This window comes from Rhinolophus sinicus, linkage group LG01 (assembly GCF_036562045.2).
Source record: "Rhinolophus sinicus isolate RSC01 linkage group LG01, ASM3656204v1, whole genome shotgun sequence".
Taxonomy (NCBI): Eukaryota; Metazoa; Chordata; class Mammalia; order Chiroptera; family Rhinolophidae; genus Rhinolophus; species Rhinolophus sinicus.
In genome coordinates, this window is record NC_133751.1 from 207,397,973 (window position 1) to 207,410,977 (window position 13,005).

The 13,005-nt window shown below is 49.1% G+C and overlaps 1 protein-coding gene across 4 annotated transcripts in view; it reads left to right on the plus strand.

Moving 5' to 3' along the window:
• The window catches only part of TRAF3IP1 (TRAF3 interacting protein 1), a 54,474-nt gene that overhangs the window by 13,374 nt on the left and 28,095 nt on the right, over positions 1 to 13,005 (plus strand). For all 4 annotated transcript variants that reach the window (XM_074315959.1, XM_074315962.1, XM_074315957.1 and 1 more), the window contains exons 8-12: positions 6,591 to 6,611; positions 8,073 to 8,157; positions 8,547 to 8,630; positions 10,561 to 10,684; positions 10,882 to 10,918. In XM_074315959.1, the coding sequence (XP_074172060.1) occupies positions 6,591 to 6,611; positions 8,073 to 8,157; positions 8,547 to 8,630; positions 10,561 to 10,684; positions 10,882 to 10,918 (351 nt within the window). The remainder of the gene's footprint in view (positions 1 to 6,590; positions 6,612 to 8,072; positions 8,158 to 8,546; positions 8,631 to 10,560; positions 10,685 to 10,881; positions 10,919 to 13,005) is intronic.

Consider the following 13,005-nt stretch of genomic DNA (forward strand, 5'->3'; position numbering starts at 1 on the left):
GTGAAGCCAGGAGAAGTGCATCTGAGAAGGGGACGTCTGCACAGAAAGCTGCCTGGGTGAAGACCCGCAGGGCTCCAGGAAGGGCAGATAAACTCTTCAGAAATATTAGAATTCTTGAGTCACGTTTAAGGGAGAAAATAGTGTAAGTCCGGACTCGGAGGCTGAACTCTCCTCGCGTCTACCTGTTGTTTAAATTGTGTGCCTGTAGCTGGGGTGATGCCAGCCACCTTTCCATACGCGTTTCCTCTCTGGGAACCCCCCTGAGAGGGCTGTGTGCAGTTCTGTGTCTGGGACCAGCAGGGACGGGGTGAAAGGTGACCCACGCTTTATCCCACATAGGTCACCTATGTGTCGTTTAGCTGGGTCTTCAGCACTAAGGGACGACTAAGAGGTGACTGGGCTGGAGCAGAATAAGGTTCTAGTGAAAATGCCCCTCACAGCAGCCCCATGTTGCAGCCCCACCACATCTCCTGATGGATGTCGGATTTGCAGGAGCTTTTCTCAGCTGCAGGCAGGGGTGGAGGAGGGAAGCTGCCAGGCACGGACCACAGGGTGGGCAGTGGGGCTGGGGAAAGTGGGAGCGGGAGACTCCCGTTCCGGGCAGTGGCGGTCAGTGGGAAGAATTCCACCTCTCCCGCTTACCAGCCGCCTGGCCGTGAGCGAGCCGCGTGGGTCATTCTCTGAGGCAGTTTTCTCTTTGGCACATGGGTTGAGAGGACATGAGATGATGTCCCCCAAGTGGCCGCCGGTCACAGGATGCCATCCATATGTGATCTGCTTTAGTTTACTGAGAACCCCAGTCAGGGTGAGACAGCGCTCTCTCAGATGGTACGATAGATGTAAATACACTGGAATATTTAGACGTATAGCATCACTTTGTCCATATGACCTACAGTGTGAAAGTGAAAAATCGGTATTTCGGTAGCACAGAACCCGGACTGTTGAGCTTTGCAAAGATTAGGACGGAGCATGGCGCCACCTGGTGGCCGTAAGCAGCGTCCGCTCGCTCTTTGTCCTTGGGTCCGGTCCTGGTGACCTGGCCCTTCCCTTCTCTCCCCGCCAGACTCTTCTCCCCTTGAGTGCTGCCACTGGACGTGCCCTGGGTCCCAGTGATCACCCTCACTCCAGTCACAAATGACATCTTGCCGTGGCAGTCACTTAACTTCTGGAGCGCAGGGTTTGTCCGCAGGTGTTATAGTTCCTTAATTTCTCTCCTGGGGTGTGAGTTCCAGATCCAGGGACATGGGGCCTGGCGAAGGAGCCTTTCCTCACAGTTCCCTTTCACTCCTGGCACTTCAAAGACAAACGAGCCCCTGTGGTGTAGACCGCTGGCCCTGTCTTGTCAGGGGTGTCGCGGGACAATTTGTCGGTTTTGTTGTTACTGTTCGCTGTTTCGGGTGGATTGAAGAATTCAATACGGAATTGATCAGTTTCTTGTTTAAGACATGACCTGTGTCTTCCCTCACTTGCTGTTGTAATGCGAGCTGCCTGAGAGTCCTTGTTCTATTAATATTTACAGCGGTTTGGCAGTCCGGGTTTTCCTGGCACATGAAGCCATCCATAGTTTTAGTTTGCCTGGGTTCCCTCATTTCATTTTGTTTTATTGTTTAAACTTTTTTCATTATGAAAAATACAGAAAAGTAGAAAGAATACAATGATTATAGGCCTCTCACCTACACCCAGTGGTTCTAACATTTGTCGTATTTGCTTCATCTACAGTTGTATATTTTTATGAACTATGTCTTAGTATATTGAAAATGTCCTAACACTTTACCTCTAAATACTTCCCTCTAAATACTTCAGCACGCAGCTCAAAAAATAAAAAAGACGTGCTCCTACGTAGCCACAGAATTACTGTGGTGCCCAGTGGAATTCTCGGTCCTCATAGAATCTGAAACCCAGGCTGTATTCTAATTGCCTCAAAAAAGTTATTTCTTTTTTAACGCAGGATCTAGTTCAGATTAATGCACTGTATTATGATGATGATGATCTCTTTAATGTGTTTGAATTTGGAATAACCTCCTCTCTCTATCCCCTTGCCCTTTTTGTGTTCCAGCATATTGACTTCTTAGCAAGATTGTGTTGTCTTGTAGAATGTGCCACCTTCTGGATTTGTCTGATTGTTTCTCGTAGTGTCATTTAACTTACGACACCCCCCCCCCCCCGGCCCCCTTCCCATCTTTCTGTTAGAGCTAAAGGCCCGATTAGATCTGGGTACAGTGTTTTGCACAGAACGCTAGTGGGATGGCAGGCTGCTTGTGGCTGTGTAGTGGGTTCTACATGCGGCTGGTGAGTTTCAGGGGTAGGGACTGACACACTGGCCCTCCCTGCTTTATGCACACGGCGCTCCCTGCGTTATGCACACGGCGCTCCCTGCTTTATGCACACAGTGCCACTGAACTCTACGGTAACTCCACAGGGTGGGGCGCCTGTAGCTCAGGAAGGGCAGGCGCCCGCTCCAGGTGCAGGTTCTCCCTAGTTACCACTGGTCCTGACAGCAGATTGTGCTAATGCACCGACTTTTTTGCCAGTTCATAGTAATTTTAATGTTTTATGATTGCATTATTCTTAAGCTATCATTTGGCAAATTGGTTAACCTGCTCTGTATGAGTAAGAATTGATTGTAGTAGTATTAGTGAATATATGGCCTTTTTATGTTCTTTCTATTTGTGTGAATTGGGACTTAGTAAAGCGTTCTTAATTAAGAATACCCGCAGAACTTTGAAAAGATAAAATTGTGCAGTGTCATTGGTCTCCTTGAACTGCAGAAAAAAATAATACATTTGTATTAATAATTTACTTATTGTGCTAGTGGGTTTTGTAGAGTATGGAAAAGGTTTGACACTTTTAAATAAAATAGAACTTCAGATTATTGGAGTGTTTTCTTCTAAGATTGGTATAGTTACCAAGCTGATAATTATTTTATTTTTACATTTGTTTGTTTTGGAACTTAATATTTCAAATTGATTCTTTGGCTGCCCTCTGTAAGGTACCATAAATACACACATTGACCCACAGCATGTAAGTCTGCATCATTTTGTTTTTTAATTGAAGTTTATTGTGGTGACAATTGTTACATCATTTTTATAGATTGAGAAAAAATATCCTTAGAAAATTGTTATATACTCGTATTTTATGTAATTCTATTACATAAAATAAAACAGTCCTTTGAGAGTTAATGACAGGTTGATTCTGATAAAAAGTATTTCTTTGAATACTTTTAAGAAATTATAAGACGTGTTTCAGGAGAGGGAACATTTTTCAAATTTTATTTTTTCTCCCAGTTTCCTTTTAGACATTGGGTCCTTTAGTGATGGATCCCTTTCCAGCCTAGGGTCCTGCCACAATTCAAAGTCTGTTCCTCCAGCACCTCCCTGCCCCTCTTTTGTTTTTAATCGGAAAAGCATTTCTCAGGCAGTTCATACTGATTTCTATTTTTATAACCATCGGCACGTCAGTCAGTCATCAGCAGACAGGTATTTGGGAGCTTTCAGTATGTCTGCGTTGGCGGGGGTAGGGGTTGGGGGGCGGGGGGCCCAGGCCTGTGCCTGTGCAGAGTGGACCGGGGCCTGCACACTTCCCACTGTCCTGACCCCAGGGCCACGCCCGGACAACTGTTCTGGGCACGTGTTCTTAAAAGCCGCCTTTGGTCGTCCTTTGGAAGGAAGCCTGCACTTTCCCATGTGGGAAAGCATTGATCGGTGGGTGCTGTGATGACCCGCCTGCTGTGTAGTCTTAACGGCCCGTTTTGAACTGTTTTATGTCAGGAACAAAAGAAGGTAATACTAATTCAGCTAGTATGTCAGACGAGCATTCACCTAGTCTGTGGCGTGACAGCACTGAGCCCGTCCCAGCAGTGCCGCAGAAAGGTAAGGACGCCCCTTCCCACTGCTGCCAGGTCAGGGAGATGAGCAGCTCAGGGATAGCATCCGCCATCTGTGGGAACCTCCCTTCTCGGGTCTGTGGCCCACGTGGGGTCCAAGCCCTTAGCCTCAGGTCAGGAGGACGTGCCCAGGGACTCCCTTCCACCTCTTTACAGAAACTAGAGTGGAATATTCTAGTCACTGATAGCGCCAGATTCTCTCCTGTGTTCCCCCCATTCTTTCTGAGCGAGATAAGGTAGCAGAGCCCGGCAGTGTCAGGAATGATCCAGAACAAGCTTCAGAATCCTGCTGGGAGGCCCGCAGGCTGAGCGCACACCTCCCGGATCTCACGTTCAGAGAAAATGCTTAAACAACATGAAACGCTGCCACTGCCACGATTTTTCTGTCTGTGACGCTTTTTTAGTGTCTTAAGTTGTACCTGGTTAGTCTCTGCTTTCAGCACAAATTTTCTCAGCATTTTAACGAAAGTTGTGGTCAAACACACATTCAGCATTTGCTGATTCAGGCCTAGAGGGGAGCAGTGCTTCCCTGCAGAGCCTGTTGTACTCCAGGAACCCCAGGAACCAGGCCGGGCATGGGCATGTTGGGATCAGGCAGCAGGGGTGTGGTCAGGTGAGGGCTGGTGTTTGTCTGTTTGCTCCAACAGGAAACATTTGTTGAAGGCTTACTGTGTGTGTCAGGCTCTAGGGCAGTGAGTGCATTAGTGAGCAGAAGTCAGACTGGAGAATAGCACCATGCAGCAGGGGGGCTGGAGGTTGTCGGGTGGAAAGGGAGAGCCTTTGCGGGGGGCACTCTGGCCACTGGAGACCCTGGGTACTGTGGAAGCGCAGAGAGCCAGCTGGGTGGAGCAGAGCATCGGGCCAGCTCCTGCCAGGCGTCTGGCTGTGTTAGGGAGTTTAGCAGCAGGAAGCCCTGGTATTTTTAGGAGTGGCTTAATCATACTTAGATGGTGTTAGTTTGGGAGGCTTAGCCAGCAGTCAGGTGGAGAGAGTGGCCTGGGCTGTGGTGTGATGGGGACGGGAGGGACAGGCAGATTCTAGAGTGGCTCACACATCTAAGGACATACACAGCCCAGCTCAGGAGAGGCCTGGACCAGGGATGACACGTGAGGGTTGCTGGCATTTAGTCGCTGGTGGGTGCCCTGCTATGGCTGCTGTCACCTGGGTCAGAGAACAGCCTGAGGGAAGAGAGGGCAGGAGAACCTGCCATGCCTGGTGTCTGGCCCTGGAACCCGGGGAAGAGGCTGAGCAGGGGCAAGGGTCCCGGGGCGGAGAGCCGGAAGGCCGCTGAGCGGTGGGGGTGCTGAGGGCTTGGGGACTGGTCCGTGATGGGTAAGAACTGCTGTGCGTACTTGTGGCCTCATGACTCAATTTCCTTGTTGTCAAGAACCCTTCTGAGCTCCTGGTGAAGCCACAGTCTGTCCCCAACACCGACGGTTCTGGGCTCGGGTCACAGCCGCTGTTCTGTGCTCTGTCCTGGGCGCACCTCCCATTAGGCACTGCACTGAGGAGCGGGTCTGCTGTCACCTGCTTCTCTCTTCAGCAGCCCTCCATTGCAGGGTGGAGCCCAAGTCCCCCACCTGCCTTGTCCCCCTCTTGGGGCCTCTGAAACTGCCATGTGCACATTCTCACGCCTTGGTTCCTTTGGCCAGCACGGCTGTTTCACACCATTTTCCTACGTTCTCTAGGCCCCTCTTAACTCTACCCCCAGCCGATGCCAGGTCTGTCCTCTGCTGTGTCACTCTGTGGGGTGCGACCTCTGGGAGGTCCTGTGTTCCATGCAGCTAGGGTCCTGTAGGGCCTCCCGGTTCCCGTTGCCACATAAGCTTGGTCCCCCTTCCCCAGAGCTGCCCCCTCTAGGGCACTGTTTGTGAGCTCTCTCCTGTAGTGTTCCCTAGTCAGTGGAAAGTTCTAAAGTCCTCCTGTGGACAAACGGAAGTGTCTGAGAGGCTTCTCACCCTGCGTATGCACGCGGCCAGTCCTCAGAATAACACAGGGCCTGACTCACGAGTGTGTGTGGTTTGGAACTTCTGCTGGTGAGTTTTAAGAGTGTGATGCAGAAAGATGGTTCACCTGCGGGTGTGAATCCACCTCACCCCAACAGTGCTTCTGCTTGGGGACCTGTGTCCCCATAGGTCACATTTGTCCCCAAAAGCAGCACTTGAAGAAAAAGGATCCTGGGTGAAAAGTGCCAAGATCAGCCCATGGGGAGCTTGGGAAAATTTCTCCTAACTTAGGAGCCGGTAGCAAATCCTTACCGACAGTTGTGTGAGGCAGGCTGTTGTTTGGTCTTCCCCAGAGCCGTAACAGTGGCCTGGAAGCGCCTTGGCCGCGTTCACGGCTGTCCTGTACCCTCGAATCTCCAGAGTCAGGCTCCCAGCTTCCTGGCTTTATCACCCTTTGTCTAGTCTGCCTGTTTCATTTGTCTCTGTGATACACTCTTTATATTCCTGTTTCCTGCTTTTATGCAATAACGTTTTATAACTCATGGTTTTGTTTGTTCTTTGCTTTTCTATCTTTGAAAACAAAACAGTGGGAGGAGGAAACTAGAAAAGAGGCTAAGAAGAAATGCCTCTAACAGACATCCAAAATTATGTATTATGTATTTTTCTCTAATTTTGTTTTGCTCACTTCATATACTGAGGTTTACTGACACAAAAGTGAATTTCTAATGTGCGTTTCTTTTTTTTCTTTTTCTTTTTCTTAGGTGACTCCCCTAGTGATACAGGTAAGGAGTGGTCTTAAATAAGTGTGTTTGTTATAAATTGTGTGTGTGTGTGTGTGTGTATGTGTGTGTGTGTATAGATGTAAACACATGTCCTCAGATTTATGTTTTACAAATTGTGTTAGTGAAAGTAATTTATTTTAAGGAAACGTAACTACACCAATTTAAGATTTAATTTACATGTTTTATGTTTCAAAAGAATACATTTCAGGATTTTTTTTTCCCAGAGTATAAAGTATATTTTCAATATTCAAATTCTGATTTATATTCATTATTTTCCAAAGTATAAAGCCCTTTTACTTTAAATAGTGGAGTAAATTTAATTATCTTAATACTTTGAACTGGTTATTTACTGATTAAATCTTTTTATCAAAGTGAAGAAAACTTTGTTCAGGGTATAAATGTAATATGGGACATGCCCAAAGTAGAAAATTTTTAAAATGTAGTAAAATATGAAGAAGAAAATGGAAAGCCTTGGTGATTCTACTGCTCATATGTTAAATGAATTTCCTTCTAGAACCCTATGCATGTATATGTAATTATTAGATACATTGTTATATTCTATTAATTACATATTAAAATGATGACGTAATTTTACACAAAAGGTTCTCATGTGTGATGATGCCATTAATTAGTAAATTACCTGTTTGTCACTGTTATAAATTATGATGGGTGAATATTCTGTACACGTGTATTTACACGTGTCCATTTTTTTCTTTTTTTTTTTTTTTTTAAAGATTTTATTGGGGAAGGGACAGGACTTTATTGGGGAAGAGTGTGTACTTCCAGGCCTTTTTTCCAAGTCAAGTTGTTGTCCTTTCAGTCTTAGTTGTGGAGGGCACAGCCCAGCTCCAGGTCCAGTTGCCATTGCTAGTTGCAGGGGGCACAGCCCACCATCCCTTGTGGGAGTCAAACTGGCAACCTTGTGGTTGAGAGGACACGCTCCAACCAACTGAGCCATCCGGGAGCTCAGTGGCAGCTCAGCTCAAGGTGCCGTGTTCAATTTTAGTTGCAGGGGGCGCTGCCCACCATCGCTTGCGGGACTCTAGGAATTGAACTGGCAACCTTGTGGTTGAGAGCCCGCTGGCCCATGTGGGAATCGAACCGGCAGCCTTCGGAGTTAGGAACACGGAGCTCTAACTGCCTGAGCCACTGGGCCGGCCCCTCCATTTTTTTCTTTTGGTTGTATTTCCTTTAAGTGAAATTGCTGACTTGATCGAGCTACCTTTTGAATTCTGTTTCTTGAGTAGTTGAACCAGTTTGTTTAAGGGCTTTTTCAGGGTTTAAGGGCGCTCATTTCCCCAGTCTTCAGCAGATTTAGGTATCAAATTTCTGGTTTATCTTCATCAAAACGATAGATGCAAAGTCCTCGAGTTTGCGTTTATTTACTCTGTCATCTCAAATATGTATGAATCGTTTGTGTTTCTTCCTTTGTGAATTGCGGATTGGGTTGACATCATTCAGAAGGAGAAGCGGTACCTGTCGGCCACGAGAAGTCAGAGGTGTCTGAGAGTTCTGCGATCCCCAGCGAGCCTCCCTCCCGCATCCGGTGCGTGCATGCAGCCCACACGCTCCTGCTTCTCTCTGTACCTTCTGAGTTTATCTCATGCTTGAGCGTAATTATGAGGAAATACTTGTACAAAGGAAGAAAAACCGTATCTTTAGTTTTCCTGTACCTGGGTATGTTATGTTTTAATTACTGGTAGTCATTACTTTTTATACCTTAGAATGAATGAAAATATAAGATTAAAAACATGGGTACTTTAAAATTTGTCAGGTTAATGGAATGTTCTTCATATTCTGCAGACTATGTGCTAATTATTAGTGTGTCGATGGCGGCCTGGAAATGAGTGTTGCCATGGACCCGGGTTTTCTTTTGTCCACTTTGAAATGTGTACATGTTTTATATCCTGTTGTGGTTTTTCACTCTGGGTTCAGAAGAGTCTCTCGTCCTGGGAGTGCAAGACCCGCGCCTCCCCGGGTGAAGCGGCAAGACAGCGTGGAGGTGTTAACAGCAGACAGGTGAGGGTGCTGGGGGCGGGGGGCGGGGGTCTCGTCATCGAGGCGCACACGTGCTCTCTGGGGGGCCTGGGGCTTCTCCAGGTGTGTGGGACTGTGGGCTGAATGGCAGTCGGGCCCGTGTGGGGATAGGGGTGGGGCTGAGAGTGGCAGATGGTCCTGGGGGAACTTACCATTAAGGAAAAGAAAGAGCCAGTTGGGCCCTCGCTTCAACCCATATACCTGCCTCACGTTTCAGGTCAGTGAAAGAGAAAACATAAGTATTCATGCCTGTACAATTAAATCTTAAAATATGTGGGAAAGTGTTGGGGTGTATTTCTCCAATCTCCAGATAGTGGATTTTCTAAGCATAAAAACAATGAGGGGGAAAAATAGGAAGAAAAGATTTAGAGGCTCAGCTGCACAAAAATAGAAAAGAAGAGGTTGTCAGCAAGACCTAAACAGCGTAAAGACAAGCCACAGACAGGGCTTTGGTAAGTTTACAGTCCTGCCTGCGGGACCGTGGGGTCCCGAGAGTACAGCGGTCGCAGGCTGGATCGGAGTGGGTAGCAGATAGAATGGGGGGCAGGGAGCCGAGGCAGCAGGTACAGACACGTTGCGAGCAGAAGCAGAGGCAGGGTCGTAGGGAGCAGGACAGAGGGCAGTGCCGGTGAGACAGTGAGCGCATTTTTCCAGTCACAGGACGATCCAGTGGGGAGGGGACTGTGGTGACCTGGGAGATGCAGGGTCAAGGGCAGTTGTTTGACAGCCCCTGAGTGGGTGAGGGGACGTGGAGGGACTGGCTTAGAGAAGACCGTGGAGCATTGGCATTCGAGTGAGATTCTGGGAGGTACGTTCTCTGCAGTTTGTTCTTGGGAGCAAAGCGTATGTGGGAGGAGGAGCAGGGGTTCAGGGGTCGGGGTGCAGTGTGAAGCCCACGGGCTACAGCAGAGGTGCTCATCTAGGGGCCACCCCACCCTTCCGGGGGGCATATTGGGACATTAAGGCCACGTCGGGACACGTTTTGTCACCTCATGGCTGGGGAAAAGGGGAGGGAAGGTTCTTGGCATCTAGCTGGGACTTGGGGCCAGGGATGCGGCTAAACAGCCTGCAGTGGACAGGCAGCCCCCCCACAGAGACCCACCGCCCCGCTCAGAGGAGCCCCGTGCAGAGTGTGGAAGCTGACCCGGAGAAGCAGGGCTGGATGGCGGGGCTGCACGCAGGCACGTGGCGTGAAGTGACGAGAGTCAGTGTGCAGTGGCCAGCTGCATGGTGCTGGTGGTCAGAAGGGGGTGCTGGGATTGCGGCTGGGGGCTTCCTGGCAGTGGCAGTGGCAAGCTATGACCCCAGGAGTGTGGCTGAGTGACTGACGCAGGATCAGGACAGGACAGGTCAGGAACTTTAGAGCCCAGGGCTTGGAAAGATCATTTCCCAGGACTAGAAATCATGGAGTTCAGACTGGTGCGGTGTTTGCAGGGAGCCAGGAGTGCAGGGGTGAGGCTTGGGCTTGGCTGATGGCGGTGGCAGTGGTGGGGTTGAGGGTGACAGAGTCTGATGAGATGAGATTCAGAGTGGGCAGATTTTAGAATGGTCTGGAAGCTACAATAAACAAAAGGAAAACACTGAGCCTCCCCCACCCTGGGGTTTGTATTTTGGGAGAATAGGCCCCTTAGGTGAGGGGCTGCAGTGGAGACCTGGTGTCCCAGGGAGCCCAGCCAGGGATGAAGGGAGGCCCTCTGTTTGTTAGAGGGCACAAGGTCTGGGGGCAGGGCGGGGGAGGGCCCGCTGGGACCCAGGCCTGGGGCCTTCACTCAGCTGCCACCGGCACCATGTGCTGTAGAGAGGGTCGGTGGTCACGTGTCACGATAGCCTGCATGCAGGGCCAGATGTGTGGGGCTGATGGAAACCGTGGCCAAGTAACAGTTCTGATTGAATCAGGTTTCTTTTTGTTTAGGATAGGGAGTGGGAAAGCCGTCTCAAATGTGATCGTGGAGTCACAGAATTCTGATAATGAGGAAGACGAGCAGTTCATGGTGGAGGCTGCCCCCCAGCTCTCTGAGATGTCAGAGCTTGACGTGGTTAGTCACCCGGCGGGGTGTTTCTGTGATTGTACTTCAACCCCAGCGCTTACATTTGGGTGGACCTTTTCCTCTAATACTCCGTTAGTTTTCCACCCTCTCTAATTTCGTCTTTCCTGTGATGAGATCCACAAGAGCATGATGTTGAGAAGACCACAAACCCGAATCTCCTTTTCTCTCCGTCCTTTCCTGTTTAGGTACAAGCAGTAGAACTGGAGGGAGATGAGAAGCACGGTGAGTTCTGGGTGTGTGTGTGTGTGTGTGTGTGTGTGTGTGTGTACCATTGTGTGCATGTGTGTGCGTGTACGCCCTGTGTGTGCATGCGCATGTGTCTGTATGTGTGTATGCATGTGTGAGTGAATGTGTGCGCATGAATGTGTGTGCATATGGGTGTGAACGCACGTGTGTGTGTGTGAGAAAGACCTAGTGCACACGAGCTGTGTTTGCCCGTCGTGGTCAGCAGTCTCCCAGCAGTAGAGGGGACGCCATGGGCATGGATCTCTCCAAAGTTGGTGGGTTTTATTCTAGGAGACAATGGTTACTGCTCCCCATTCTTAGAGGACCAAGGAGGGCAGCCCTGGACCCTTGAGATCAGCTGTGAGCTATTTCGTAGGTGACTCCCTTTGTCACCCGTCCAGTTAGATGTGGAATTGCATGACCCCTGAGGTCAGTCCCAAATTGACAGTTCTGTGATAGTATCTGTTCTCCTCCCAAACACAGTGTTTCCTTTTCTTTCTTTTTTTTTTTTTAACTTTCATTTATTTTTAAATGTGTTTTTCCAGGACCCATCAGCTCCAAGTCAAGTAGTTGTTTCCATCTAGTTGTGGAGGGCGCAGCTCACAGTGGCCCATGTGGGGTTTGAACCGGCAACCTTGTTAAGAGCACCGCACTCTAACCCACTGAGCTAACCAGCCGCCCCCACAGTGTTTTCTTTATTTGAAACATTACAAAAGCAGAGAGAATAGTCCCCGTCGCACAGCCCCCCAGTGATCACTGACCTTGTTTTACCTAAGCTGTCACCCACCGCACCCCGCCCTTCCCAGGGCTGCTTCCAAGTCTTAGAGAATGTTGTTTCTCCAGTGAACGGGTTGTCTGTAGCGCTAAAAGACAAGGGCTCTTTTTAGGGAAACAGCCAGGATTCCATTGCTGTATATACATTAAAAAGTTCTTTACTAGCACCAAATCCCTGTTTTGTCCAGTTCTGTATATTGTTTTTAGTCTGAGTGGAGTCGTGATAAGGTGCCTGCATTGCAGTTGATTGATCCGAGCCTGAAGTCCCTTAACCGTGGGGTCCCCGCCGCTGCCCCCTGTGGCAGAAGCCCTGTTGTCCCTCAGAGTTTCTCACACCTGAGAGTCGCTGATCACACCCCACTAATAGGTCTTTTTTTCCGTATTCTTCTGTTCCCATCCATTGGTTCTAGAGACTTGATCAGATTCAGGTGTTTGGGGCAGGACTGCTTCGTAGCAGGTGGTGTTGGTTCTTCCTGAGGTCTGCTTGTGATGTGAAGCCAGGTGGTTTCCTGAAGGCCACAGCACAGCGACACTCACCCCGTCCTCCCTCCTCAGGTTTCGCCTGGACACCCAGGGAGCGAGACTTTTCCTTCCCTCGGGTGACCCTCCCGTGACTGGTCACTTGGCTCTCTGGCACCCATCAGAGGAGCCTGGCCGTACATTGCTTCTGCGTTGGTCGTTGTTGCTAGGGCTTTCCTTCTTATTTTTTTAAAAGGAAAGTATATCCTGAGTTCACACTGGTATTTGCAACCAGCTTCACGACTGCAGTGTTTTCCTCAGTGCTCTGATTCTACGTGTGTGTCTCACGCCCGTGGTCCTGGCCGCCATCATCGGCCGTGTACGCTGGCCTCACCTGCAGTGTGCAGTTTATTAGTTCCATTTTTGTTTCAGTTCTTAGGCATTGAAAGTTGGCTTTAATTTTGTTTTATTTATGTAAAATATTGTGTTTTCAAGGCCACATGGACTAAACAAGGTGAGCTCAGAGAAGCAGGGCTTCCATCCTGTCTCCTCCCCTGGTAGGTGACAGTAAAAGACAAGGCTTAGACTTCCCTTTGAAAGGCAGAAGTACATGCCCCTGTGTGGATTTGTCAGTATGAGCGCTTCTCCATCTTGCTCGTCTACCTGACGATGTGCTGGCACCCATCCCACAGCCGTGCGGAGCGGTCGGTCCTCACGCGTGGTTGTGTCGTCGTCGTCCCCCCCCCGTGGACGGACCTGTGTTAGTCAGCTGCTTTCATACTGATGCACATTTGAGTAACCAGTATTTTAAAGAAAATGGTTTTTCATATGACATTTACCCCGCGGCTTAT